The following is a 24,684-nucleotide window of genomic DNA, read 5'->3' on the forward strand; positions in this document are numbered from 1 at the left end:
CAGGGATGTTACGTGGCCCCTGTTAGCCCTCCTAATTCCTTACTTAAGTTCATTCCTGCTTCCTTCATATTCCTCAAAGGCCTTGTCTGATTTCAGTTCCTTGTCTAATTTTAGTTTCATAAACTTTACATATGCTTCTCTTTTTCTTTTAGATTAAATTTTTGATAAATTGTCATCCAGGGTCCTCAAATCTTGCTGTCCTTATTTTTCATCTTGACCAGAATGTGCTAATCAACTGGCCTTTTAAAAGACTCCCACATATCAAACAGCCAATACCAATTTAATTTTTCCAGTTTCTTCCTATTGCTGTTGTCATTAGCTTCCCCCCCCCCCCCCCCCAGTTTAGCACTTTCACTAAAGACTAGTCTTATCCATAACAATTTTAAAATTTAGTCATAGTCATATAGCTGTACAGCATGGAACAGACCTTTGGTCCAACTCATCCATGCTGACCAGATATCCTAAATTCATCTAGTCCCACCTGCCAGCACTTGGCCCATATCCCCCAAACCCTTCCTATTCATATATCCATCTAGATGCCTTTTAAATGTTGCAATTGTACCAGCCTCCACCACTTACTCTGGCAGTTCATTCCATACACATACCACCCTCTGCGTGAAAATGTTGCTCCTTAAGGTCCGTTTTAAATCTTGCCCCTCTCACCTTAAACCTATGCCCTCTGGTTTTGGACACTCCCTCCCTGGGGAAAAAGATCTTGTCTCTTTACCCTATCCATGCCCCTCGTTTTTATAAACCTCTATAAGGTCACCCCTTAACCTCTGTTCCAGGGAAAACTGCTTACTGATCGCTGTTCCCAAAATGCTGCCCTGCTGAAACTTCAGTCACCTGGCCAGGTTCATTCACTGATGTAAGGTCTAGTATGGCCACCTTCCCTAGCTGGGGTCTACTTAGATATTGTTTCAAGAAGTCCTGTAAACCATTTAAACCTGTTGCACTAAGGGAGTCCCAGTCAATATTGAGGAAGTTGAAGCCACCCACTACTGCAATAGGATTGTTATCTCGAGGTTTGAAAAGATTTGTAGCTCAGGTTGAGGTTTTGGATGTCGGTTTGAACCTTCAAGCTCAGCGAGCAAACTTACATCCAGGATTGTCATATGGAGCATTTTTTTTGCACTGAAGTATTGATAAATGTATTCATTTAAGTTTCAAATTTCAATTTTCTCTAAATACCCTGTACCCTGCACAGGGAAGCAGATTGATCAGATGCTGAGATGTTATTTTCAGGACCGCTTCCTTAAACTACCCTCCCTCTCGCCCAAAAAAATTCTTGTTATATCATTTAAATGTAAATGCTAGTCCTCCACATTTTAAATGCACAAAACAGTCCATGTGCCAGAAATCTGAAATAAAAACAGAAAATACTTTTCATCAAGTCTCATAGCAACTTTGGGGAGAGACTGAGTTTGTTTCAGATAGGTATCAATTGATGAGAAATTTATATTTCTTTTTGTCTTTGTATCTTCCCTTAAAGTAAGGGAAGAACTTTGTTTTCAGTGTAATGGTTTATACACCCTCAAAGTCCCCTGAAATGCTTCAGAGCCAGTGCAGTAGTTTTGAAGTAAAACATTGGAAAATGTACCAGTCATTTTGCAAAAGCAAGTTATCCTCAAAACAGGACTCTGATCAGGTAATTTAACTGATAGTAAAGTATGTGTCACCAGACTTTAAATTTAAAATGAGTTCCAGAACTCAGTGATTGATATAGTCTTGAAATACCAGTATTGGAAGCTGAGCCTATATCGTTCACTAACTGGTTTTCTGTTCTGCGTTCTGAGAGCAATTGTGCCTCAATTGTGGCAAGATTGCAGTGTTGAGCCATCTCAAATGTCCCGAGTCGCACAGATGGGGAAGAAGAGGAGTGGAAAGGCAGTTGTGATTTAAGAATAAAACAAGGGGAACAAATGAATATTTCTGCAATTCTAAATGTGAATCTGAGATGGAATGCTGCCTCCCTCCTGTCTGATCAAGGATGTCACCGGCTGTAGGGCCTCTAAAGCGGTAATCGCAGACTTTCCCTCAGTGCAAAATGCCAGTTAATGTAGAAGTAAAATCATTGAGGGAATGAACACTTGGCTGGAGAAATCGTATAAGGGGGAGAGCTTTTAGATTTCTGTGGCATTGATACTAGTTCTGAGTCAGGTGGGGCTTATACAAGAAGGGTGGGTTACACCTCATCGTACTATTATGGGGAGATTTGCTCATGGTGTTGGGTAAGACTTAAACCCAAGCTTGTTGGGGGATGGGAATCGGGGAATTCAAATGGAAGGAAAATAAAAATGGTTAAGAAGTAGAGCTGTTATGAATATTAGAGTGCAAGGCTGATCGGAGAGACAGATCTAGCATCAAAAGTGTCAAAATAGGTAATTTTGGAAAATAAGAGGCAGCAATAAAGTTACTCTGTCTGAATACATGCAACATTCACAGCAAGATAGATGGGTTGAAAAATATATAATTTGTCATTGTGGAGATATGGCTGTAAGTTGACAAAAGCTGGGAAATGAATGTTCAAAGACAATCACTGTGTAGGAACGGTGGGCATAAAGGATCAAGAGAGAGAATGGTGCTGCGAGTTCTTAGATTCACAGGAAAAAACTGCAGAACTTACCTGGGTGAGCTGGGAAGGTGCAGTAAATATATAGAAGTTAATCCGTCATTGTAATTGTGGGCACAGTATAAATCAAAATTAGAGTTAATGTACCAAGGATAATGGCGTATTTATGGCTGACCTTTCATCTGTATATCATTTGGGTAAATCTAATGACCCCCAATACTAGAGGACAATTTTATGAAATGTGTATAAGAATTTTCTAGTGCAGTGTGCTGAAAAACCAGTTTGGCGTCGCCTATTCTACATCTTGTACTACTGGATGAGAAAGGAGTAATTAATAATGTTGGAAAACTAATGAAGGAAGAAGGGCAAGCTGATTATGGTGGACTGGAAAAATACATTAGAAGTTATGACTGTAGATGAGCAATTCATAGTAGTTAACAAATTAGTCCTTGGTTCATACAGCATACATTTACTTTGAGGCATCCAAACCTAATGGGAAAAGTGAGTCAACTATGGGTAGCAAAAGAAACTGAAGATCTTATTTGGTCAAAGGAGAAGCTGAAAGTAGCTAAAAAGTGGTAAGCCTCAAGTTTGGGAGAATTTTAGAATTCAACAATGGAAGAAAGAAACATATCCAACAGAATGTGGATGCACACTATCAAGAAACAAATGATCTGTAACCCTTTCTGTAGGTATATTAAAAGAAAAAGATCAATGAAGACACATGTAGTTCCATTACAGACAGAGACTGAATTTATAAAGGGACATGGCAGAGAAACTAAATAATTACTTTGTCTTCAGAGGATGATACAAGATATTTCCCAGAACTAGTGGTCATGACCATGAGATATTAAAAGAAGCTAGTATTAGCAAAACAAAGGGGACTAAAAATAGGTATATCCCCAAGACGTGATGCTTGACTCCTCATAGCATTGGCACAGGTGACTTTAGAGATAATGGATGCCTTGTTGATCATCCAAAATTCTATTGTTTCTACAACAATGCAGATTGGAAGGTTGTAAATGTAACCTTGCTATTAAGAAAGCAGAGAGGAAAGGGAGAACCTGTTACACTGGCCCGAGCCGAGAAAATGTTAAAATCTGTTTGGATTTGATAATTGGACTTTTAGCAAATGTTCTGATTGGGCAGAGTCATTGTGGATTTATGGAAGGGAAATCATGTCAGACAAACATGTTAGCATTATTTTTGAAGCTTCCTGTGGGAACCAGGGATAGGACGCAATTTGCGATTATGGGCCCATATATTAGATTAGTAAAGAAAGGTATGTAGGTTAGAGAGAAAAATGGGTCAAGAATTAACAAGCAGAAAGCAGTAAAAGAAAATCATTCTCTGGTTGGTAGGCCATGATAGGGTAGCGCAAGAATTACTGCTAGAGTTCCAGCTATTTGCAAGCTGCATCAATAATTTAGATGTGACAAAAAAATGTACAGTTTCCAAATTTGATGGCATAGAATGAGATGGGAATGGGTTAGTGTATGATGCAAAGAGGTTTTAAGGTGATTAATACAGGGAGATGGCAGATGAAATATAATGTGGATAAGTATGAGGTTCTCCACTTGGAAGAGGAACAGGGGTTTTCTATTCATAAGTCACTGCATGTGCAGCAAGCAATTAGGAAGGCAAATGGAATGTTAGCTTTCTTCAGAAGAAGATTAGAGTGCAGGAGTGAAAGGTTTATGCTTCATTTTTACAGAAGTTTGAGACCACAGCTAGATGTTTTTATTTCTTTACAACAACTTTCTGGAAAAGCTCAGCAGATCTGGCATAATCGGTGCAGAGAAATCAGTTAATGTTGCAGGTCCAGTGATCCTTCCTCAGAAAGGATCATCAGACCTGAAACGTTAACTCTGATTTCTCTTCACTGACGCTTCAGACCTGCTGAGCTTTTCCAGCAACTTCTGCTTTTTTTTCTGGTTTATAACATCTGCAGTTCTCAAGTTTTTATTGGGTGTTGTGAAGCTTTGATCCCATTACCGAAAGAAGGTTTATACTTGCCAGCGAAGGGAGTGCAGCGATAGTGGATGCAGACAAGATAGACAATAGGTGCAGGAGTAGGCCATTCAGCCCTTCGAGCCTGCACCGCCATTCAATATGATCATGGCTGATCATTCCTAATCAGTATCCTCTTCTTGCCTTATCTCCATAACCCTTGATTCCACTATCTTTGAGAGCTCTGTCCAATTCTTTCTTAAATGAATCCAGAGACTGGGCCTCCACTGCCCTCTGGGGCAGAGAATTCCACACAGCCACTACTCTCTGGTTGAAGAAGTTTCTCCACATCTCTGTCCTAAATGGCCTACCCCCTATTTTTAAGCTGTGTCCTCTGGTTCGGCACTCTCCCATCAGCGGAAACATGTTTCCTGCTGCCAGAGTGTCCAATCCTTTCATAATCTTATATGTCTCAATCAGATCCCCCCTCAGTCTTCTAAACTCAAGGGTATACAAGCCCAGTCGCTTCAGTCTTTCAGTGTAAGGTCATCCCGCCATTCCAGGAATTGACCTTGTGAACCTACACTGCACTCCCTCAGTAGCCAGAATGTCTTTACCCCAAATTTGGAGACCAGAACTGCACACAGAACTCCAGGTGTGGTCTCACCAGGGCCCTGTACAGCTGCAGAAGCACCTCTTTGCTTCAAGGTAGTTCCCTCGGCTGTGAATTGAAAACCAGTAATCTCAGTAAGGAAAAACTATTTTGGATTGTGATGTGGAATTTCTTCAGGACTGGCTGGTGAATATTCTATACCCTAAAAGCTTAATCATTGAATATGTTCAGTGCATTGATTTATGGACTTATTGACACTAATGATGAAATGAATGTCTGGATTGTGTAGGAAAATGAGGATGGATAATCCATCATGATCTACAATGTCAGAACAGGCTTGAGGGGCTAAATGGCTGATGCATACGGTTCTAAATTATTTCATTCTGGGTATTTCAAGGCTTGCACATTTTTGTGTCTCATAAATTTTGAGGAAACCCTATGTTAACAGTTGGACTTTGATCATAAGATCTAGGAGTAGGCCATCTGGCCCTTTTGAGTTTGCTCTGCCATTCAATAAGGTCATGGCTAATCTTGTGGCCTCACGCCACTTACACTCAACCTCTCACTGTACCCCTTAATTCCTTCATTGTTCAAAATAAATCTCACTTAGCTTTAAAAAGATTACTGAAGTAGAGTCAACTACTTCACTGGGCAGGGAATTCCATAGACACTCAACCCTCTGGGTGAAGAAGTTCCTTCCCAGTTCAATCCTTAGTCTGTTCCCCTTAATTTTGAGGCTATGCCCTCTTGATCTAGTTTCACCCGCCATGGAAACATCCTGTCTACATCTATCTCATCTATTCCCTTCATATTTTTGTTTGTATAACATTCATTCTTTTAAATTTCAGTGAATATAATCCTAGCCTACTCAGGGTCTCCTCATAAACCAACCCCCACAACTCCAGAATAAACCCAGTGAACCTCCCCTGCACCCCTCTCGTGCCAGTACATCCTTTCTCAAGTAAGGAGACTAAAATTGCACGCACTACTCCAGGTGTGGCCTCACCAGCACCCTATACAGTTGCAACATAACCCCCTGCTTTTAAACTCAATCCCTTTAGCAATGAAGGACAAAATTCCATTTGCTTTCTGAATTAACTGTTGTACCTGCAGAACAACCCTCTGTGATTCATGCACAAGGACACCCAGGTCCCTCTGCAGAACAGCCTGCTGCAACTTTTTATCATTCGAGTAATCGTCCTTTTTACTGTTACTCCTACCAAAATGGCTGACTTCCCATAACATTGCATTTCATCAGCCAGACCTTTGCCCACTCACTTAAAGTATCTATGGTCTTCTGCAAAGTTTCACAGTCCTCTGCACGCTTTGTTCTACTACTCCTCTTCGTGTCATCTGTAAACTTTGACACACTACACTTGGTCCCTAATCCCAAATCATCTATAAATTGTGACTAGTTGCAGTCCCAACTTTGGTATGCCTCCAAGGATCACTCGTTACTGATAGCCAACCAGAAAAGCACTCATTCATCTACACACTCTCTCTTTTACTTCCTGTTGGTCAACCAATCCTCTCTTCATGCTAATACTTTACTCATCACGCCATGCACCTTTTATCTTGAGCAGCAGCCTTTTGTGAGGCACCTTGTCAAAGGCCATTTGGAAATCTAGGTACACCACATCTAGTGGGTCTCTGTTGTCCACGTTGCTCATAACGTCATCTTAGAATTCTGAAAGATTAGTTGAGCATGACCTCTTCATGAACCCATGTTGCATCTGCCAAATGGGACAGTGATGTCCAAAGTCTCATGTCTAAGCTGCCTTACTTTAGTTTTATTGACTGGCAATAAGTTAGCTTTAGGGTGCAGGACCTGGAGTGTAGAGAGGTTAGGAACATGGCATCAATCTCAAAGGAGGGTGCCTGTAAACAGGAAGGTGGCTTGAAGTGTGTATACTTCAATGCCAGAAGTATACGAAATAAGGTAGGTGAACTTGCAGCATGGGTTGGTACCTGGGATTTCGATGTTGTGGCTATTACGGAGACATGGGTAGAACAGGGACAGGAATGGCTGTTGCAGGTTCCAGGGTTTAAATGTTTTAGTAGGGTCAGAGGTGGGGGTAAAAGAGGGGGAGGTGTGGCATTGCTTGTCAAAGATAGTATTACAGCGGTGGAAAGGACGATGGATGAAGACTCGCCATCTGAGGTAGTTTGGGCTGAGGTTAGGAATAGGAAAGGTGAAGCCACCCTGTTAGGAGTTTTTTTACAGGCCTCTTAATAGTCCTAGAAATGTAGAAAGGATTGTGAGGATGATTCAGGAGAAGAGTGAAAGTAATAAGGTGGTGGTTATGGGGGACTTTAACTTTCCTGATATTGATTGGGAAAGCTATAGCTAGAGTTCGTTAGATGGATCGGTGTTTGTCCAATGTATGCAGGAGGGTTTCCTGACACAATATGTAGACAGGCCAACAAGAGGTGAGGCCAGACTGGATTTGGTTCTAGGTAATGAACCAGGCCAGGTGTTAGATTTGGAGGTAGGTGAGCACTTCGGGGACAGTGACCTCAACTCGGTGACTTTTACTCTAGTGATGGAGAGGGATAAGTGTGCACTGCAGGGCAAGAGTTATAGCTGGGGGCAGGGAAATTATGATGTGGTGAGGCATGACTTAGGATGCGTGACTTGGAAACGTTGGCTTCAAGGCAAGGGCGCAATTGATATGTGGAGCTTGTTCAAGGAGAAACTATTGAGTGTCCTTAATAAGTATGTACCTGTCAGGCAGGGAGGAAAGGATCATGTGAGGGAGCCGTGATTTAATAAGGAATTGGAATCCCTTGTGAAAGGGAAGAGGGCGGCCTATGTAAAGATGAGGCGTGAAGGTTCAATTGGGGCAATTGAGAGTTATAAGGTAGCCAGGAAGGATCTGAAGAGAGAGCTAAGAGCAGCAAGGAGGGGACATGAAAAGTCCTTAGTTGGTAGGATTAGGGAAAACCCTAAGGCTTTCTATGTAGGTATGTCAGGAATAAAAGAATGACTAGGGTAGGAATAGGTCCAGTCAAGGATAGTAGTGGGAAGTTGCATGTGGAGGCTGAAGAGATTGGGGAGATACTGAATGAATACTTTTCATCAGTATTCACTCAGGAACAGGACATTATTGCCGATGTGAATACTGAGTCACAAGTAATTAAAATGGACGGCTTTGAGGTATGTAGGGAAGAGGTGTTGGAAATTCTGGAAAGGCTGAAAATAGATAGGTCCCCTGGGCCTGATGGCATTTATCCTAGGATTCTCTGGGAAGCAAGGGAGGTGATTACAGAGCCATTGGCTTGATTTTTATGTCCTCGTTGTCTACAGGAATAGTGCCAGAAGACTGGAGGATAGCGAATGTGGTCCCTTGTTCAAGAAGGGGAGTAGGGATAACCCTAGTAACTATAGGCCGGTGAATCTCACTTCTGTTGTGGGCAAAGTCTTAGAGAGAATTGTAAGGGATAGGATTTATGAACATCTGGATAGGAATAATGTGATCAAGGATAGTCAGCATGGTTTTGTGAAGGGCAGGTCGTGCCTCACAAACCTTATTGAATTCTTCGGGAAAGTGACTAAGGAGGTGGATGAGGGAAAAGTGGTCGATGTGGTGTATATGGATTTTAGTAAGGCGTTTGATAAGGTTCTCCATGGTAGGCTACTGCAAAAAATAGAGGTATGGCATTGAGGGTGAGTTGGAGGTTTGGATTAGGAATTGGCTGGCTGGAAGAAGACAGAGGGTAGTAGTTGATCTTGGAGTGCAGTTACTAGCGGTGTTCCGCAAGGATCTGTTTTGGGACCATTGCTGTTTGTCATATTTATAAATGACCTGGAGGAAGGGCTAGAAGGTTGGGTGAGCAAGTTTGCGGATGATACGAAAGTCGGTGGAGTTGTTGACAGTGAGGAAGGATGTGTCAGGTTACAGCGGGATATAGAGAAGCTGCAGAGCTGGGCACAAAGGTGGCAAATGGAGTTCAATATGGGTAAGTGTGAGGTGATTCACTTTGGTAAGAGTAACAAAAAGATGGGGTACGGGGCTAATGGTCAGATACTTGGTAGTGTGGATGAGCAGAGAGATCTTGGTGTCCATGTACACAGATCTCTGAAAGTTGCCACCCAGGTAAATAGTGCGGTGAAGAAGGCATATGGCGTACTGGCTTTTATTGGTAGAGGAATTGAGTTCCGGAGTCCTGAGGTCATGTTGCAGTTTTATAAGACTCTGGTGCGGCCGCATCTGGAGTATTGTGTGCAGTTTTGGTTGCCATACTATTGGAAGGATGTGGAGGCATTGGAACGGGTGCAGAGGAGGTTTACCAGGATGTTGCCTGGCATGGTAGGAAGATCATATGAGGAAAGGCTGAGGCACTTGGGGCTGTTTTCATAGGAGAAAAAAAGGTTTAGGGGTGACTTGATAGAGGTGTACAAGATGATTAGGGGTTTAGATAGGGTTGACCATGAGAACCTTTTTCCACGTGTGGAGTCAGCTATTACGAGGGGGCATAGCTTTAAATTAAGGGGTGGTTGGTATAGGACAGATGTTAGGGGTAGGTTCTTTACTCAGCGAGTCGTGAGTTCATGGAATGCTCTGCCAGTAGCAGTGGTGGACTCTCCCTCTTTATGGGCATTTAAACCTGCATTGGATAGGCATATGGAGGATAGTGGTGCTGGAAGAGCACAGCAGTTCAGACAGCATCCAACGAGTGGCGAAATCGATGTTTCGGGCAAAAGCCCATGGAGGATAGTGGGCTCGTGTAGGTTAGGTGGGCTTGGATCGGTGCAACATCAAGGGCCAAAGGGCCTGTACTGCGCTGTATTCTATGTTCTATGTTCTAATAAACCAAAACAGCCAATGGAGTTGTATACAAACCAAAAATGTAAATGGTGTCAAGTGAAGCTTTCTAAATACTAGACATGTCTGGCATACCAGAATATTGAGTGGAAAATCTCTTTCCAAAGTGCCAGTCATTTGGTGCCAGTGCTGGATGTAAAAATGGATCTGGATGTGTAAGTGACACTTTTATCTGTGAAACATTTTGTTTTTTGTTTAGGTTAGTCTACACAGTAAATTTGTTTCGGGAAGTCTTTATAAATTCAATATGTCAAACAGTTGGGTGTAAAGCTTGGTAATAAAAGTTTGGCTCTGTATGAAGTTCTGCTGCGGGCTTTCCTCACAGACCACATGGTCCATTTCAGTTTGCTTGAACTATTCCCAAGAATAGAACGTTGACACAAAATGTCACTAAGTTTAAAAGTGAGCTTCTGTGTTGGCTGCAGTGTTGCTGTGTAAAATTGATCCTTCAAAACCTCTTGGAAGTAGTCCAGCTTACGTCAACGCATTCATTTGGACTGACGAGGATGTTGCTGTCAAAAGCATAACATGTAAAATCACTGATAAGATATTGGTACTTTGAATTGTGTTTCTTTTTCCTCATCTTCGGGAATTTTAACACAAAAACAACATTAACTGGTAATTTGTCGTATTACAGTTTCTAGAACAGTGTATAAAATTGGTATCTTTTTTTTAAAAAAAACAGAAGTTGCAGGAAAAGTTCAGCAGGTCTGGCAGCATCTGTGAAGAGAAATTAGAGCTAATGATTTGGGTCTGGTGTCCCTCCCTCAGAACTGATGGTAGCTGGGAAACTATTGGTTTATATGCAGAAGATAAAAGGATAAACAATGGATGGGGAAAGAGCCCAAAGAGAGAAGAACAGTTGGACAGACAAAGGAGTAGATAACGATCTGGCTAAGAGGATGAAGAGCTGTCAATGGAGTCAGTTTGTGGCTAATAGGTGGTGTGTAATGATTGTGTCCACTTTACCTAGCTAATTTTGTAATAGCCCAGGACCTTTTGTGTTGTGACAAGGAAATACTACCATTCTTAACAATGATGAAACTCATTGACTTTTTCAGACGATTGAGTGATGTCTTAAAAAGGAAAAGATTGCCAAAACGTGTAACCAGGAGGACGAAGTATTCACCTCCAAGAGATGATGAAAAAGTAGACAATCAAGGTAGGACTTGTAAATTATCATGATACATTACAGGTAGTGAAGATAAAATTGTCACTTTGAATTTGCCTATAATCTTGCTGTTGTATAGCTGAGAGAGAACCTGGTGTTGAGACATTGTTATCCTTATGGAGACCAATAAATTGAACTTATTAATTTTCACCAACTGACTGGAAGGATCACATGACAAGCTAGGAGAAAGTGAGGACTGCAGATGCTGGAGATCAGAGCTGAAAAATGTGTTACTGGAAAAACACAGCAGGTCAGGCAGCATTCAAGGAACAGGAGAATCAATGTTTCAGGCAGAAGCCCTTCTGCGCTTTTCCAGCAACACATTTTTCAGCTCACATGACAAGCTATCAAGTTCTAACATACTGTAACAAACTAGAAGCAGTGTTGACTAAGTATTTAATTCAGTTATTGATGGTGTAAATTACAGCCATGTTCCCCTGCTTCACTTATTTAAAAAAAACAAGTAAGCATTCCCTTCTGCCATTGTACTTTACTCTGTCCTTCAAATGAATATTTCATTTTCCAGGAACAGCTATTCTCAGCTCCCAATGACCACCTTGTTTTTTTTCCCTTTCTCTGGCCAGGTAACTTGTAATACCCAAACTGACTTCCATAGCCACAGTAACCCTGGAGATTTCTCCAGCTAGCCAAAGCTAGTTAATGTTAAAGCCTCCTTTAAATTTCACAAGCTTAGTCTGCTTAATCTGAATACAAACTCCCATGTGCTTTCAGCACAGCAAAGGATAAAGATGGCATTTGAGTCTTTTGCAAGAGACCCCTTTCTCACTGTTTTCGCTCTGATCCTCTCAGGAAGTTCAAATCAATATTAAAAATGCCTGTTAGCTGATGCATCAATGACTTGCGATGAACATCCCACCTCCCCACCCTCAATTCCCAAGGCAGTGTGAATACGTGAGCCTTGTATCTGGGTGAGATGGTAATTAGATTAGATTACTTAGTGTGGAAACAGGCCCTTCGGCCCAACAAGTCCACACCGACCCGCCGAAGCACAACCCACCCAGACCCATTCCCCTACATTTACAGGCAAGTTAGCATGGCCAATTCACCTAACCTGCACATTTTTGGACTGTGGGAGGAAACCGGAGGAAACGCAGACACTGGGAGAATGTGCAAACTCCACACAGACAGTTGCCTGAGGCGGGGATTGAACCTGGGTCTCTAGCGCTGTGAGGCAACAGTGCTAACCACTGTGCCACCGTGCCGCCCTCTCGAGATCCTCTAGATCTGCAGAGACAGACTGCTGTGATTAGTATGGTAGCTGAAGCTGTAAATCTGTAACTCCTGTTTGCTTTTCAAACATTCAAGAAGTATGCAATAAATGGGTCTGTTAAGTACAACTTGCTTGCCTGAAAGTTCAAATCCACCATCCCCTTGTTTTAATGTGTGTGATGCACTCTGAGGTTCTATCATGTGGTCATTGGCCCAGATTCTCAGTGGTTTCGGCATGAGGACTGTTTTACCTGCTTTAGACATGAACAAAGTAGATAAAATTGGGGTTATGTTTGAGATCTCATCTGGAGACATCAGGGCTCACTCTCCACTTGGTTGTATTTTTACTTTAGTTTGTTTAATGATGTGTACCATTTTACACTGAATTTTTAAACAAGTTGCATTGAATTTCAGCTTGTCACAATTGACTGATGTTTGAGTGTTGAAGCAGGTTTGATTGCTCTACAAGTGACCAATATAAGATTGTGCTTCATGACATATTGACTGTTTTGTTTCAGGCACCTATCCGGCATTTTTCTTTGAGAAGACAATTAAATTTGACAAAAATATCCTTTTGGAAAATTGTTAGCAAAGCATTGTCTCATTGCTAACATTTATTTTTACTTTATTTAGCAAAGAGTCCAACAGCCACCCAGTCTCCTAAATCTTCCTTTCTTGCAAGCTTAAATCCTAAAACCTGGGGAAGGCTAAGCACACAGACTAATAGCAACAACGCAGAACCAGCACGCACCGCTGGAGTTAGTGGCATTGCACGGGTCACCCCAAAAGACACCATGGCCAACAACAGGTATTTGATTATTCATTTCTAATTCCCCTGTGGGAAAATTGTGTAAGAGACATAAAGTTGAATTGCTTTTTCCGAATAAATTATGTAAGTTCAATATGATGTTTGGTGTCTCTTGCTTAGAGTAACTTGAGAACCAATATTGCATTCATTTCAGTATTGTATGCACTATGCAAAAATAAGTTTATCACTGATATGGTTTAATTTTGTAGATAATAGCATGAAATAATCTAAATGTTCCAAATAACTGTTCAGTTTCTTTGATCTGTTCAAAGTCTATTAATTGTTTTTGTACAAGGTTGGCATATGATGTGTTAAGATATAACCCAGTTCACTAAGAGGGTGAGGGCCAACATCAATAGAATAATTTATTGTCACTACTACTTTTACAAAAAAAAAGTCAAGTGTTCAAGTTGCCATACCACAGCAGTTATATGGATGAAAATAAACTTGGTCAAGTAAATTGGAATTAGTGTGGCAGAGAAAACTGGAATTAGTCATTGGATTGTCTTTAGAGTGTGTACTGTTATTCTTTGCCTGAGGGAGACTAGGTAGGCAAATAAATCTTCGGCTTGCTGGATTGCTGCGAACATTAAGTGCAAGGTGAAACAAGAAAACAAGGATGCATATGACAGATGTTAGCTTAATATATGAGAATTGGGTTGAAATTGAACATTCAGAAGATGTGTGGTGAAAAAAGAAGCAAAAACAAAGGAAACTGGCAGCTACATAAAAGGGAATTCTGAAGTCTTTGAGAAGTGTGTAAGTAATTTTCTAAGCTTGTGGTGGTAGTATCCCTACCTGTGATCCAGGAGATCCAGATTCAAGTCCCACCTGCTCCAGATGTGTGTAATGACATATCTGAACAGGTTGAGACAATATCAATAGGTATCTTCAGAAAATCCCAAACTAACTTCACAGTAACAACTCAGGAAGTCTTCTGCTGGCTATGTGAACGCAAGTCTTTGTGTTCTGAAATTTCGACAGGTCCTGCCTCTTCAAATGGAGAGTGAGCTTCCACATGCGTGATGTTTGGTCTTTCATGGAACATAGGCTTTTTCCTTTGCTGTTCAGGCAGAGCTGCTGTTTTCTGTCTGTTATTAAGATTCTCCTTCCTGTCCAAGATCTCTGTCTGATTTGAATCTGATTTCCACAGCAAGGTGTATAACATTTACCCCTCTGGCCAGGTGTGAAGGCTGACTTTTGAGTTTGAGTCAGGCTTGCTCAAAGCCCCCCTATGCTGAAGCCAACCAAATCTCTCTGGGTTACCATGAAGCAGACATCAGCAGGCCATCACATGACAACTTCTACTGCACCATTTCACTTTGATTTAAGAGACTCTTAAACATAACTGTCTTTTAAACTATCATACTCTGAACTACCATACTGAAACAAGCTAGTTAGCATTGCCCAATTTTCATAATCCTAACATTTAATCTGACACCCACAAGCCCCTGTCCACAGTTTTTCATTTCCTTTTGTGACTTAAGTAGATGTTCCTTTGTTGTTGACAATAGTTTCCCCCTCTCCTGGGAATTAAAAAGGAAGGGTGCTGATCAAAATGCAATAAATGTGTACATATATTTTTAGCAGTGTAAAACGTCTATTCCAGTTTTTTCCCCACTGAAGTAAGCAGGATTTATACATGAAGGAAAAACCCTTTGGAAAGAATGCTGAAAAATGTCCTTTATTTAGACTAGTGTCAAGCATTGCTGCTACACTGGAGGGGGAAGAACATTTTGGTATGTTTTAGTGCTGGCTTTGGATTGTGAAATAACTTTTTTTTTTCCCCCAGAGAGAAGATAAAAGTGTGGATAAAGGAGCAAGCCCATAAGTTTGTTGATCGTTACTTCACCTCAGAAAATGTAGATGCAAGCAATCCAGCACTGAATGTACTTCAGAGACTATGCTGTGCCACTGAACAACTCAGTTTGCAGGTCTGTATCAATCATTTTTGAAATGATTTGACTGTTTAGTTTGAATAATTGGCTGCAACTTGAAATGGGTTCATGTCACTGGCCTAACGTTGTCATTCTTAAGTACATTTGAATACTACCAGTTACAATCTTTGCACACAGATACAGTTGACCGTCAACTGCATCTAAGCATCTCAATTTTATAGATTTCTATCAAGAATCCCCTCAGCCTCTGCCAGTCTAGAGAAGAAAAACCACATTTTTCTAGCCTCTCCTTGTAGCTCGTACCCTTTAATCCAGGCAGCACCATAGTAAACTGTTTCAATACCCTTTCCCAAGCCCTCTACACCCTTCCTGTAATGTGACAACTAGAATTGAATGCAATGCTCTGTGGATCTTAACAAAACTCTTATAAAGCCACAACATGATACTGTGGCTCTTGTACTCACTTCTCTGACCAATAAAAGCAAGTATGTCATATACTGCCTTTACAACCCTATCTACTTGTGTAGCCACTTTCAGGGAGCTATGGACTTGAACCCCAAGATCCCTCTGTACATTAAGGCTGTTCATGGTCCTGCCATTTACTGTATACTTTTCCTTAACATTTGATCCCCAAAGTGCAGCACCTCTCACTTACCCAGATTAAACTCCATCTGCCATTTCTCCACCTCTATCTGCAACTGATCTTTATCCCACTATTCTGAATTGCTGGAAAAAATCACCTATTTTTGCCTCAGGATATCCCAAGCACTTTAGGCAGCCATGGTTTTTAATCAATCTTGTAATATGGGGCCTTCAACCAATTTGAGTGCAGCTCAGTGGGATACGTCACCAGATAATCCATTTTACTGATTTTGATTTAGGTTTGTAAGATGAGTCTGTTGTGGTAATATCACTAGACGAGTAATCCTGAACCCAAGACAATTTCTTCTGAGGGCATGGGTTTGAATTCCACCACAATGACGACATTTGAATTAAATAAAAGTAATCTGGAATACAAGCAAATCAAATTGTGATCATGTAACTGCTGTATATTAATGCACTCATGTGCTTTGGGAAGGAAATCTGCCATCCTTACCCAATCCAGCCTTTTTATGACTCCACAGCAATGTGGTTGATTCTAAACTACCTGATGGGCAATAAATGCTAGTCTAACCAGTGGTACCCACATCCCATGAACCGATACCAGTGCCATGGTATCTTCTACATTGTTTGAGAAAACCAATGGGGTTTCAATTTGATGTCTGCAACAGTAGTTTAGTTCTACTTTCACAACCAGTAAGTATTAGCACAAGCAGTTAAGAGTTGGTTTGCATAAATTTAACCTAGAATTAGCTTTGAAAGTATACAAGAACCTAAGACCCATTGAGCTCATTTTGCTTTTGTCTTCCAGGTGAGCCATGATCTTAATTGCATGTATTCTCTCCATTTTATACCTTTTGGTTTCAACTTTCCTCTTCAAATGTAGTATCACCACTGATTCAGTCATGAATGTTAATGTTTTGTTGTCTTGGTCAGGTAGATTTTTAACTTTTTCCTGCTTGAATGCCAACTTCAGATCATTTCCAAAGAAATTGGAATTTGCATCTTTCCAAACTGGGGCCTGTTCTTTGTGTGGGAAAACAAGTTCATAAGGTCCCAGTGTGTGCTGCCATCAAAACTATTAGTCACACGGAGACAAAACCAACTTAGGCTGTTTGGTCTCAGATGCCTGCTTCTTGAGTAATTTCAAGGCTAGTTCTAGGTTAATTCTCTGTGTGTAAACTCCACTTGTTTTTGTTTACTAAAGTAGTTCTGAACTACTACTGCAGTGTCAGAACAACTTTCTTTTGTGCGAATGTTGCTTCTGAGTTGAATGCTCCACATTTGAGTCCCTTCTCTGGGTTTGGCTACAGAAAGGTGCGTTCAAAAGATAGCCAAACAGATTTAGTATCACGTAAATCCCTCCAACATACACACCAGAGGCAGGTGGTAAGAGATTGAGTCAGTCACATGATTGAAAGGTAGTCTGACTCTCTACAACCAATATCCATAGCTCCAGACCAGAACGTGCTTCTTTAAGTACATGTTACTGCAGTAACTCCTACTGAATGTGACATAACCAAAATTTTAACAGCTGAAGATAGAAAAATGTAAAGAAATAAAGGAAGTTGGACTACTTGCTGAGATGTTTCAGCACCTGATGCTGGCACAAGGTTTGAATGGTTCCAAGACTTCCTACTAGGAAGGATTTTAAAAGTGAGCGGTGACTCATTTTACAAGAGGTCACAAGTCAAGGGAGCACTTGGTGAATGGCAGGACAGAGGGATCTTAAGGTACGTGTCCACAGATTCCTGAAGACAGAAGGGTGGGCTAATAGAGTGGATAAGAAAGCACCCAGGATACTTGCCTTTTATCAGTTGTGGCAAAGATTATAGAGGTATGGGTGTTATGCTGGAATTGTACAAAACTTCGGTTAGGCCACAGCTGGTGTGATGGTCATGGCACTTGTAGGAAGGAGTGCAGAGGAGATTCACCAAGATGTTGCCTGAGGTAAAGCAGTTTAACCTGAAAGAGAAGCTGGGTACGTTCAGATTGTTGTTCCTTGGAGCAGAGAAGGTTGAGGTGAGACCTGAGGTGTATAGAGTCGTAGAGTCCTACAGCATGGAGACAGGCCCTTTGACCCAAACTGATCCACGCTAACCCCATTTCCCTGTACTTGGCCCATATCCTTCTAATCTTTTCCTATCCACTTATTTGTCCAAATGGCTTTTAAATGTTGTTAATATGCTTGCCTCAACCGCATCTGCTGGCAGCTCATTCTATATGCGTACCACCCTCTGCTTAAAAAGAAAGGTTGCCCCTCAGATTCCATCTTATTCTTTTCCCTCTAACCTTAAACTGATGCCCTCCAATCCTTGATTCCCCAATCCTGGGAAAAAGACTGAGTGTATTCACCCTATACATGCCTCTCATAATCTTATACATCTTTATAAGGTTCCCCCCTTCGTCTCCTATGCTCTCAAGATAGAAGTCCTAGCTTGTCCAATCTCTCCCTATAACTCAGGCAATTGAGTCTAGGCAACATCCTTGTAAATTTCTTCTGCACTCTTTCCAAAACTGAACATAATACTCCAAGTGACAGCCTCACCAACATCCTGTACAACTGCAACATATCTTCTGTAGTTAGCGCCTTGACTGATGAAGGCCAGTGTACCGAAAGCCCCTTCATTGTCCTGTCTACCTGTGACTCCAGTTTGGGAGTTATGCAAACCTGAACTCCAAGATCTTTGTTCCACTGCACTCCTTAAGGCCCTACCATTCAACATGAAACTCCTATCTTGGTTTGACTTTGAAAAATGCAAGACTTATCTCTATTAAACTCCCTTTGCCATTTCTTGGCCCACTTGCCCAGCTGATCAAGATCATAGAGTCAGAGAGATGTACAGCATGGAAACAGACCCTTTGGTCCAACTCGTCCATGCTGATCACAAATCCTAAATTAATCTAGTCCCATTTGCCAACATTTGGCCCATGTCCTGTTAACCCTTCCAATTCATTTACCATTCCAGATTGTCTTTCAAATGTTGTAACTGTACCAGCCTCCACCAATATCTTTGGCAGCTCATTCCATACACGCCGCCACCCTTTGCATGAAACATTTGTCCCTTAGGTCCCTCTTAAGTCTTTCCCCTAAATCTATGCCCTCAAGTTCTGGACTCCCCAACCTAGGGAAAAGACCTTATCTATTTACCCTATCCATGCCTCTCCTATTGTTATAAACTTCTATACGGTCACCCATCATCCTCTGAAGCTTCAGAGAAAACAGCCCCAGCCTATTCAGCCTCTCCATATCGCTCAAACCCTCTAACCCTTGTAACGTCCTTGTAAATCTTTTCTGAGCCCTTTCAAGTTTCATAGCATCCTCCCTATACAAAGGAGACCAGAATTGCGCAGTCTTCCAAAAGTGGCCTAACCAATGTCCTGTACAGCTGCAACATGAGCTCCCAATTCTTATACTCCATGCTCTGTCAAATAAAGGAAAGCATACCAAATGCCATTTTCACTGTCCTATCTACCTGAGACTCTACTATCAAGGAGCTATGAACCTGCACTCCAAGGTCTCTTTGTTCAGCAACACTCCCTAGGACCTTACCATTAAGTGTATAAGACCTGCTTTGATTTGTCTTTCTAAATGCAGCACCTCACATTTATCTAAATTAAACTCCATCTGCCACTCCTTGGCCCATTGGCCCACCTGATAAAGGTCCTGTTGCTCTCTGAGGTAACCTTCTTTGCTGTCCAGGACATCTACAATTTTGGTGTCATCTGCTAACTTTGTAACCACACCTATATTCCCATCTAAATCATTTATATAAATGATGAAAAGCAATGGACCCAGCACCAATCCTTGTGGCACACCACTGGTCACAGTCTGAAAAGCAATCCTCCATAACCACCCTCAGTTTTCTAACTTTGAGCCAGTTCCATATCCAAATGGCTAGATCTCCCTGTCTTCCATGTGATCTAACCTTGCTAACCAGTCTGTAATGAACCTTGTCGAATGCCTTACTGAATGAAGTCCACCGATCCCTTGGAGCACTCGACAAATCACATATCTCCAATCCAACAAGCATCCTTCCACTATGGATCACGTCCACTAATCTGCCCTCATCAATCCTCTTTTTATTACTTCAAAAAACTCAATCAAATTAGTGAGACACTATTTTCCACGCGCACAGCCATGTTGACTATCCCATATCAGTCCTTGTCCTTCCAAATACATGTGCATCCTGTCCCTCAGGATTCCCTCCAACAACTTGCCCATCATTGATGTCAGGCTCACTGGTCTATAGTTCCATGGCTATTCCTTACCACCTTCCTTAAATAGTGGCACCATGTTGGCTAACCTCCAGTCCTCCTGCACCTCACCTATGACTATCGATGATCCAAATCTCTTAGCAAGGGGCCCAGGAATCACTTACCCAGCTTCACTCCGGTGTCGGTGCTGGGCCTATTACTTTGTTATTGATACCAATGATTAGGATGAGAATGTACAAGGCGTGATTAGTAAGTTAGTTAATGACATTAAAATAGGCAGTATCGTGGACAGAGGAAGGTTCTCAGAAATTGCCGCAGGACCTGATAGCTTTCCTCACTGTCCATGATGCTACCTATTTTAATCTCATCAGCAGTCACAGGCCTCCAGTCTGATGAGCATCCATGTGGAACCTTATCAAAGGCATATAGACTGTCTACCACCCTGCTGTCTTCAACCTTCCTGTTCACTTCTTTAAAGAGCTCTTCACAAATTTGTGAAGCATGATCTCCATTCACAAAACCATGCTGACTATTCCTAATCAAACCCGTCTTTCCAAATGCATGTAAGTTTTATCTCTGTGAATTTTCTCAAGTAACTTACCCACCACAGATGTTAGGCTTACTGGTCTAGAGTTCCCAGGATTTTCTTTGCAGCCATTCTTGAATAATAGCGCAACATTCGCTACCCTTCAGGCTTCCGGGACCTCACCCATGGCAAACAATGATGCAAAAATGTCAACCAGGGCCCCTGCAATTTCTTCTCTAGCCTCTTTCAGTGTTCTTGGATATACCTAGCCAGGGCCAGGAGATTTATCCACCTTCATACATTCTAATACATCCAATAAAACCTCTACTGTGATATGGACTGTCCCCAAGTTCCGAAGTTGTCTTGTCTTTTTTCCATGGTTAACACACAGGAGAAATATTCATTTGAGAACCTTGCCCATCTACAGCAGTTCTACACAAAGGGTCCTATTCTCCAGTTAGTGTTTTCCTTTTATTATACTTAAAGAACCACTTTGGATTCACCCTCATTTTCTCAGCCAAGGCTGGGTTCTGCCCCCTTTTTTGCCCCCCTCATTTCTTTCTTTCTTTCGTAAACTATGTATCTCCAGGCATTCCCTTCATCCCAGCTGCCTGTACCTGAGCCACGCCCACCTGCTTTTTTTCAGGTCAAAGCCTCAATATCTCTTGTCATGCAGGGTTCCCTATTCCTGCCGCCTTCACAGGAGCGCATAGACCTTGAACTCTAGCTGTTTCTCTTTTAAAGGCCTCCCACTTACAAGAGACCCCTTTGGAATAGTTTGTTTGCAGACAATCAACCCCAGCAAGCTCCTGTCTAATTCAGTCAAAATCTGCCATGCCCCAGTATAGAACTTGAACCTGTGGACCAGTTTGTTCCCCTCCATAACTGTTTTAAAATTAATAGAATTATAGTCACTGGTCCCAAAGTGCTCCCTCGCTATACATCTCTATTACCTGTCCTGCCCTATTTCCCAAGAGTAGGTAGAGTTTTGCCTCTTTCTGAATAGGATCCTCTATATCTGCTTGAGGAAATTCTCCTGAATGCACTTAACAAATTCCACTCCATCTAAGCCCTTAACACTATGGATGTCCCAGTCTGTTTAGGAAAATTAATATCCCCTACTGTCAACACTATTGCTCCTGCAAGTCCCTCAGTCTCCCTGCATATTTGTTCCTCTAATTCCCGTTGACCATTTTGGGGGCCTATAGTACAGCCCCAATAATGTCACCATGATCTCCTTATTTCTTAGCTCCACCCACAAAGTCTCACTGGATGATTCTTCAGTTATTTCACCTCTGGTTCCTGCTGTGATAGTTGTTTTAATCAAAAAATACAACCCTCCCCCCACTTCCAACACCCCCCTCTAGCCTAAAGCACTGTACCCTGGTACATTAAGCTGCCAGTCCTGTCCCTCAGCCATGTTTCTGCAATGGCGTAGTATCCCAGTCCCACATACCTATCCACACCCTGAGTTCAGCCTTACCTGTCAGCCTTCTTACACTGAAATAAATGCAATATAATCCAAAAGGCATTCCTTGCTCCCTAATGTGTTCTAGCCTTACTGTCTCTTCAACATACTATTTCTGGTTACAGTATCTCCTTTGAGCCTCATACTTACCTCCCTGCTGTTGAAGATTCCACTCCCCTGCCAATCTCATTTAGAAGGTGGAATTTTGAGGTAGGAGGTTTAGAGAGGATTTGAGGAAAGATCACTTCACCCAGAGTGTGGTGAATACCTGGCATGTACTGCCTGTAGGGTAGTTGAGGTGGGAAATTGCAGAGCATTTAAAACTAACTTGGGTGAGCACTTGAAATACCATAATATTCAAGGCTAAGGGTCAAGTGCGGCCAAGTAGGACAAGTGTAGATTTAGAGAAACTTCTCATGTCGGTACAGGCTCAAGGGCCTCTTCTTTACTGTATGATCCTATGATTACACCATTTTAATTCAGAGTCAAAAATCATAACATCAAGCTGGAGTACAACAGGTTTATTTAAAATCACAAACTTTCAGAGTGACGCTCCTTTTTCAGGTGCAGTGAGAGAGCACACCGACAGTGTTTGGGCAGAGAGATCAAAGGATCATACAATTGGTGCACGTGGTGTATAATTTTGTTCACTCCACTTACACCAATTGTATGATCCTATGATCTCTCTGCCGATAAACTCTGTCGGTGTGCTCTCTCTCTCTGCACCTGATGAAGGAGCATTACTCCGAAAGCTTGTGATTTCAAATAAACCTGTTGGACTGTAGCCTGCTGTTTGACTTCTGATCTTGTCCGCCTCAGTCCAACACCGGCAGCTCCACACATTGGCTGCCATTTTAGTTCAAGTGCAGATGTTTTCTGTCTATTCTGTTTTATGTTTACTTTATTACAATCCAACTTTCTAAAATTTTGCACGTCATCTTCCTGTCAAGCTGTGCACTTATTTGAAGAGGGGAGGTTTGAAGACATTATAGCATCGTAGTTATTTTAATCAACCTGTAAATGTCTCACTTCAGGAGCATGTGGGAAACTTAAGCCTAGGCTTCTGGCCCTGAGGTAGGGGAACTCGTACTGCACCACAAGACCCTCCTGAAAACAACATTATACTCTGGGAATAATCCTGACATTACTGCTGATTAGTATCTTGTTCTTTAGCTGCAGAGTGACCTACTCCATGACCTGCCTACCTTTAACCTGACTACCCCCATTGATTTATAGTGATGCGCTGATGCCTGGTACATATTCCACACTTAGTATCTTTATTCTGTTTTCAGGATATACTGAAGCATAATTGAGTTGGAAGTACAAAACAGGGTTAACTGTTTGTTTCACATATCACGTGAAGATGCCTGCTTACAAATAGAACCCCAAAATGGATTTCTGATGATAAAAAATGGAAATTAAAGCGTACATATTTTTATGTTGTAACGTTATGTACTACTTCTAAACATTTCAAGCTGCATACCAATTATATGCAAGATGTTCTCTTGAAAATGTGTACATAATGTCTGTTTTGTTTGCATACCATGATTCCGCTGTATAATTTCAATTATTACAACTCTACATGTAAACTCATAGTATTTCTTTCCAAAGGTGGATGGTGGGATTGAGTGCCTTTTGGATATCCGCTCAATAGTCTCTGAGTCTGATGTGTCCTCCTTCGAAATCCAGCACAGTGGTTTTGTCAAACAGTTGCTATTGTATTTGACTTCAAAAAGTGATAAAGATCTTGTGAATCGACATGTCAGGTTGAGAAGGTTTCTTCACGTTTTCTATGGTTGTCCAGTGAGTAGCTACTGATTTCACATTTAATGTCTTTGATAGTCTACAATTAGTTTGTTATCTCGTAGCATCAAATTTGGTCTGGCTACTCCCATCTTAAGCTGATGTTTCAGGCAACATTGTTCCCTATTTATTAATTTGCATTTGTGTGTTCATTTTGTGAATTGAGGGGTGAATTTAAGCAGTCAGTTGTTTCAAATAAATTACACATTTGTGTGGAAATATTGAGTCAACGTTGATAATTACAAACAAGGTATTTTATCACGTTAAATTGTGTCACCTTTTTGAAATGATAGGGGGCACATTACGATAGTGATTGCAACTCTTTAAGGTGCTCCAAAACTACCTCTAGGTAACTAGTGATGAACAATGAAAATGACCTGAGCAATATCACTCACCGGATTAGTGGAGGGACTTATCAACAGAATCTAGCTGATCCATACAATGAATTGAGTTTGAATTCAGTTGGTTGCGTTTTGTATGTTTACAACATTTGTCAACTACTTTTATGGATGAACAAAATACTCTTGAGCATCTCTTACGGACTCTTGATTTCTAAATAGCTGTTGAATGCAATTCTGAGCGCTTCATTGATCAAGCTTATGCCTGTGCTTGTATATTGAAGGAGCTGCAGGCTTGGAATAATCAAATTTGAATATGTTTACTCTGTGTTATTTCACTTGTAGTGATCAAATGCATTTCTTGCCATTTGATCAGATGGAGACTGTTCCAATTTGGGTGGCTTGATGGCTAAGTGGTTAACACAACACCAAGGAGCTGGGTTCAATTCCAGTCTTGGGTGACTCTGTCTAGGTGGGACTTGTACATTCTCTATATATCTGCATGGGTTTCTTCCAGGTGCTTTCGTTTCCTTCCACAGTCCAAACATGTGCTGGTTGGGTGGATTGGCCACATTAGATTTTCCTGTAGTGTCCAGGGATATGCAGGTTGGGTGGATTAGCTAGGGTAAATATGGGGTTACTGGGTCTGGGAGGGATGCTGTT

General features: G+C 41.5%; 1 protein-coding gene across 13 annotated transcripts in view; it reads left to right on the forward strand.

Annotated features, from left to right (window-relative positions):
* trip12 (thyroid hormone receptor interactor 12) overlaps window positions 1–24,684 on the forward strand; it is a 217,834-nt gene that overhangs the window by 134,979 nt on the left and 58,171 nt on the right. For all 13 annotated transcript variants that reach the window (XM_072571941.1, XM_072571936.1, XM_072571937.1 and 10 more), the window contains 4 exons: window positions 11,023–11,123; window positions 12,996–13,170; window positions 14,963–15,104; window positions 23,492–23,683. In XM_072571941.1, the coding sequence (XP_072428042.1) occupies window positions 11,023–11,123; window positions 12,996–13,170; window positions 14,963–15,104; window positions 23,492–23,683 (610 nt within the window). The remainder of the gene's footprint in view (window positions 1–11,022; window positions 11,124–12,995; window positions 13,171–14,962; window positions 15,105–23,491; window positions 23,684–24,684) is intronic.

Source organism: Chiloscyllium punctatum, chromosome 6 (genome assembly GCF_047496795.1).
Source record: "Chiloscyllium punctatum isolate Juve2018m chromosome 6, sChiPun1.3, whole genome shotgun sequence".
NCBI classification, from domain to species: Eukaryota; Metazoa; Chordata; class Chondrichthyes; order Orectolobiformes; family Hemiscylliidae; genus Chiloscyllium; species Chiloscyllium punctatum.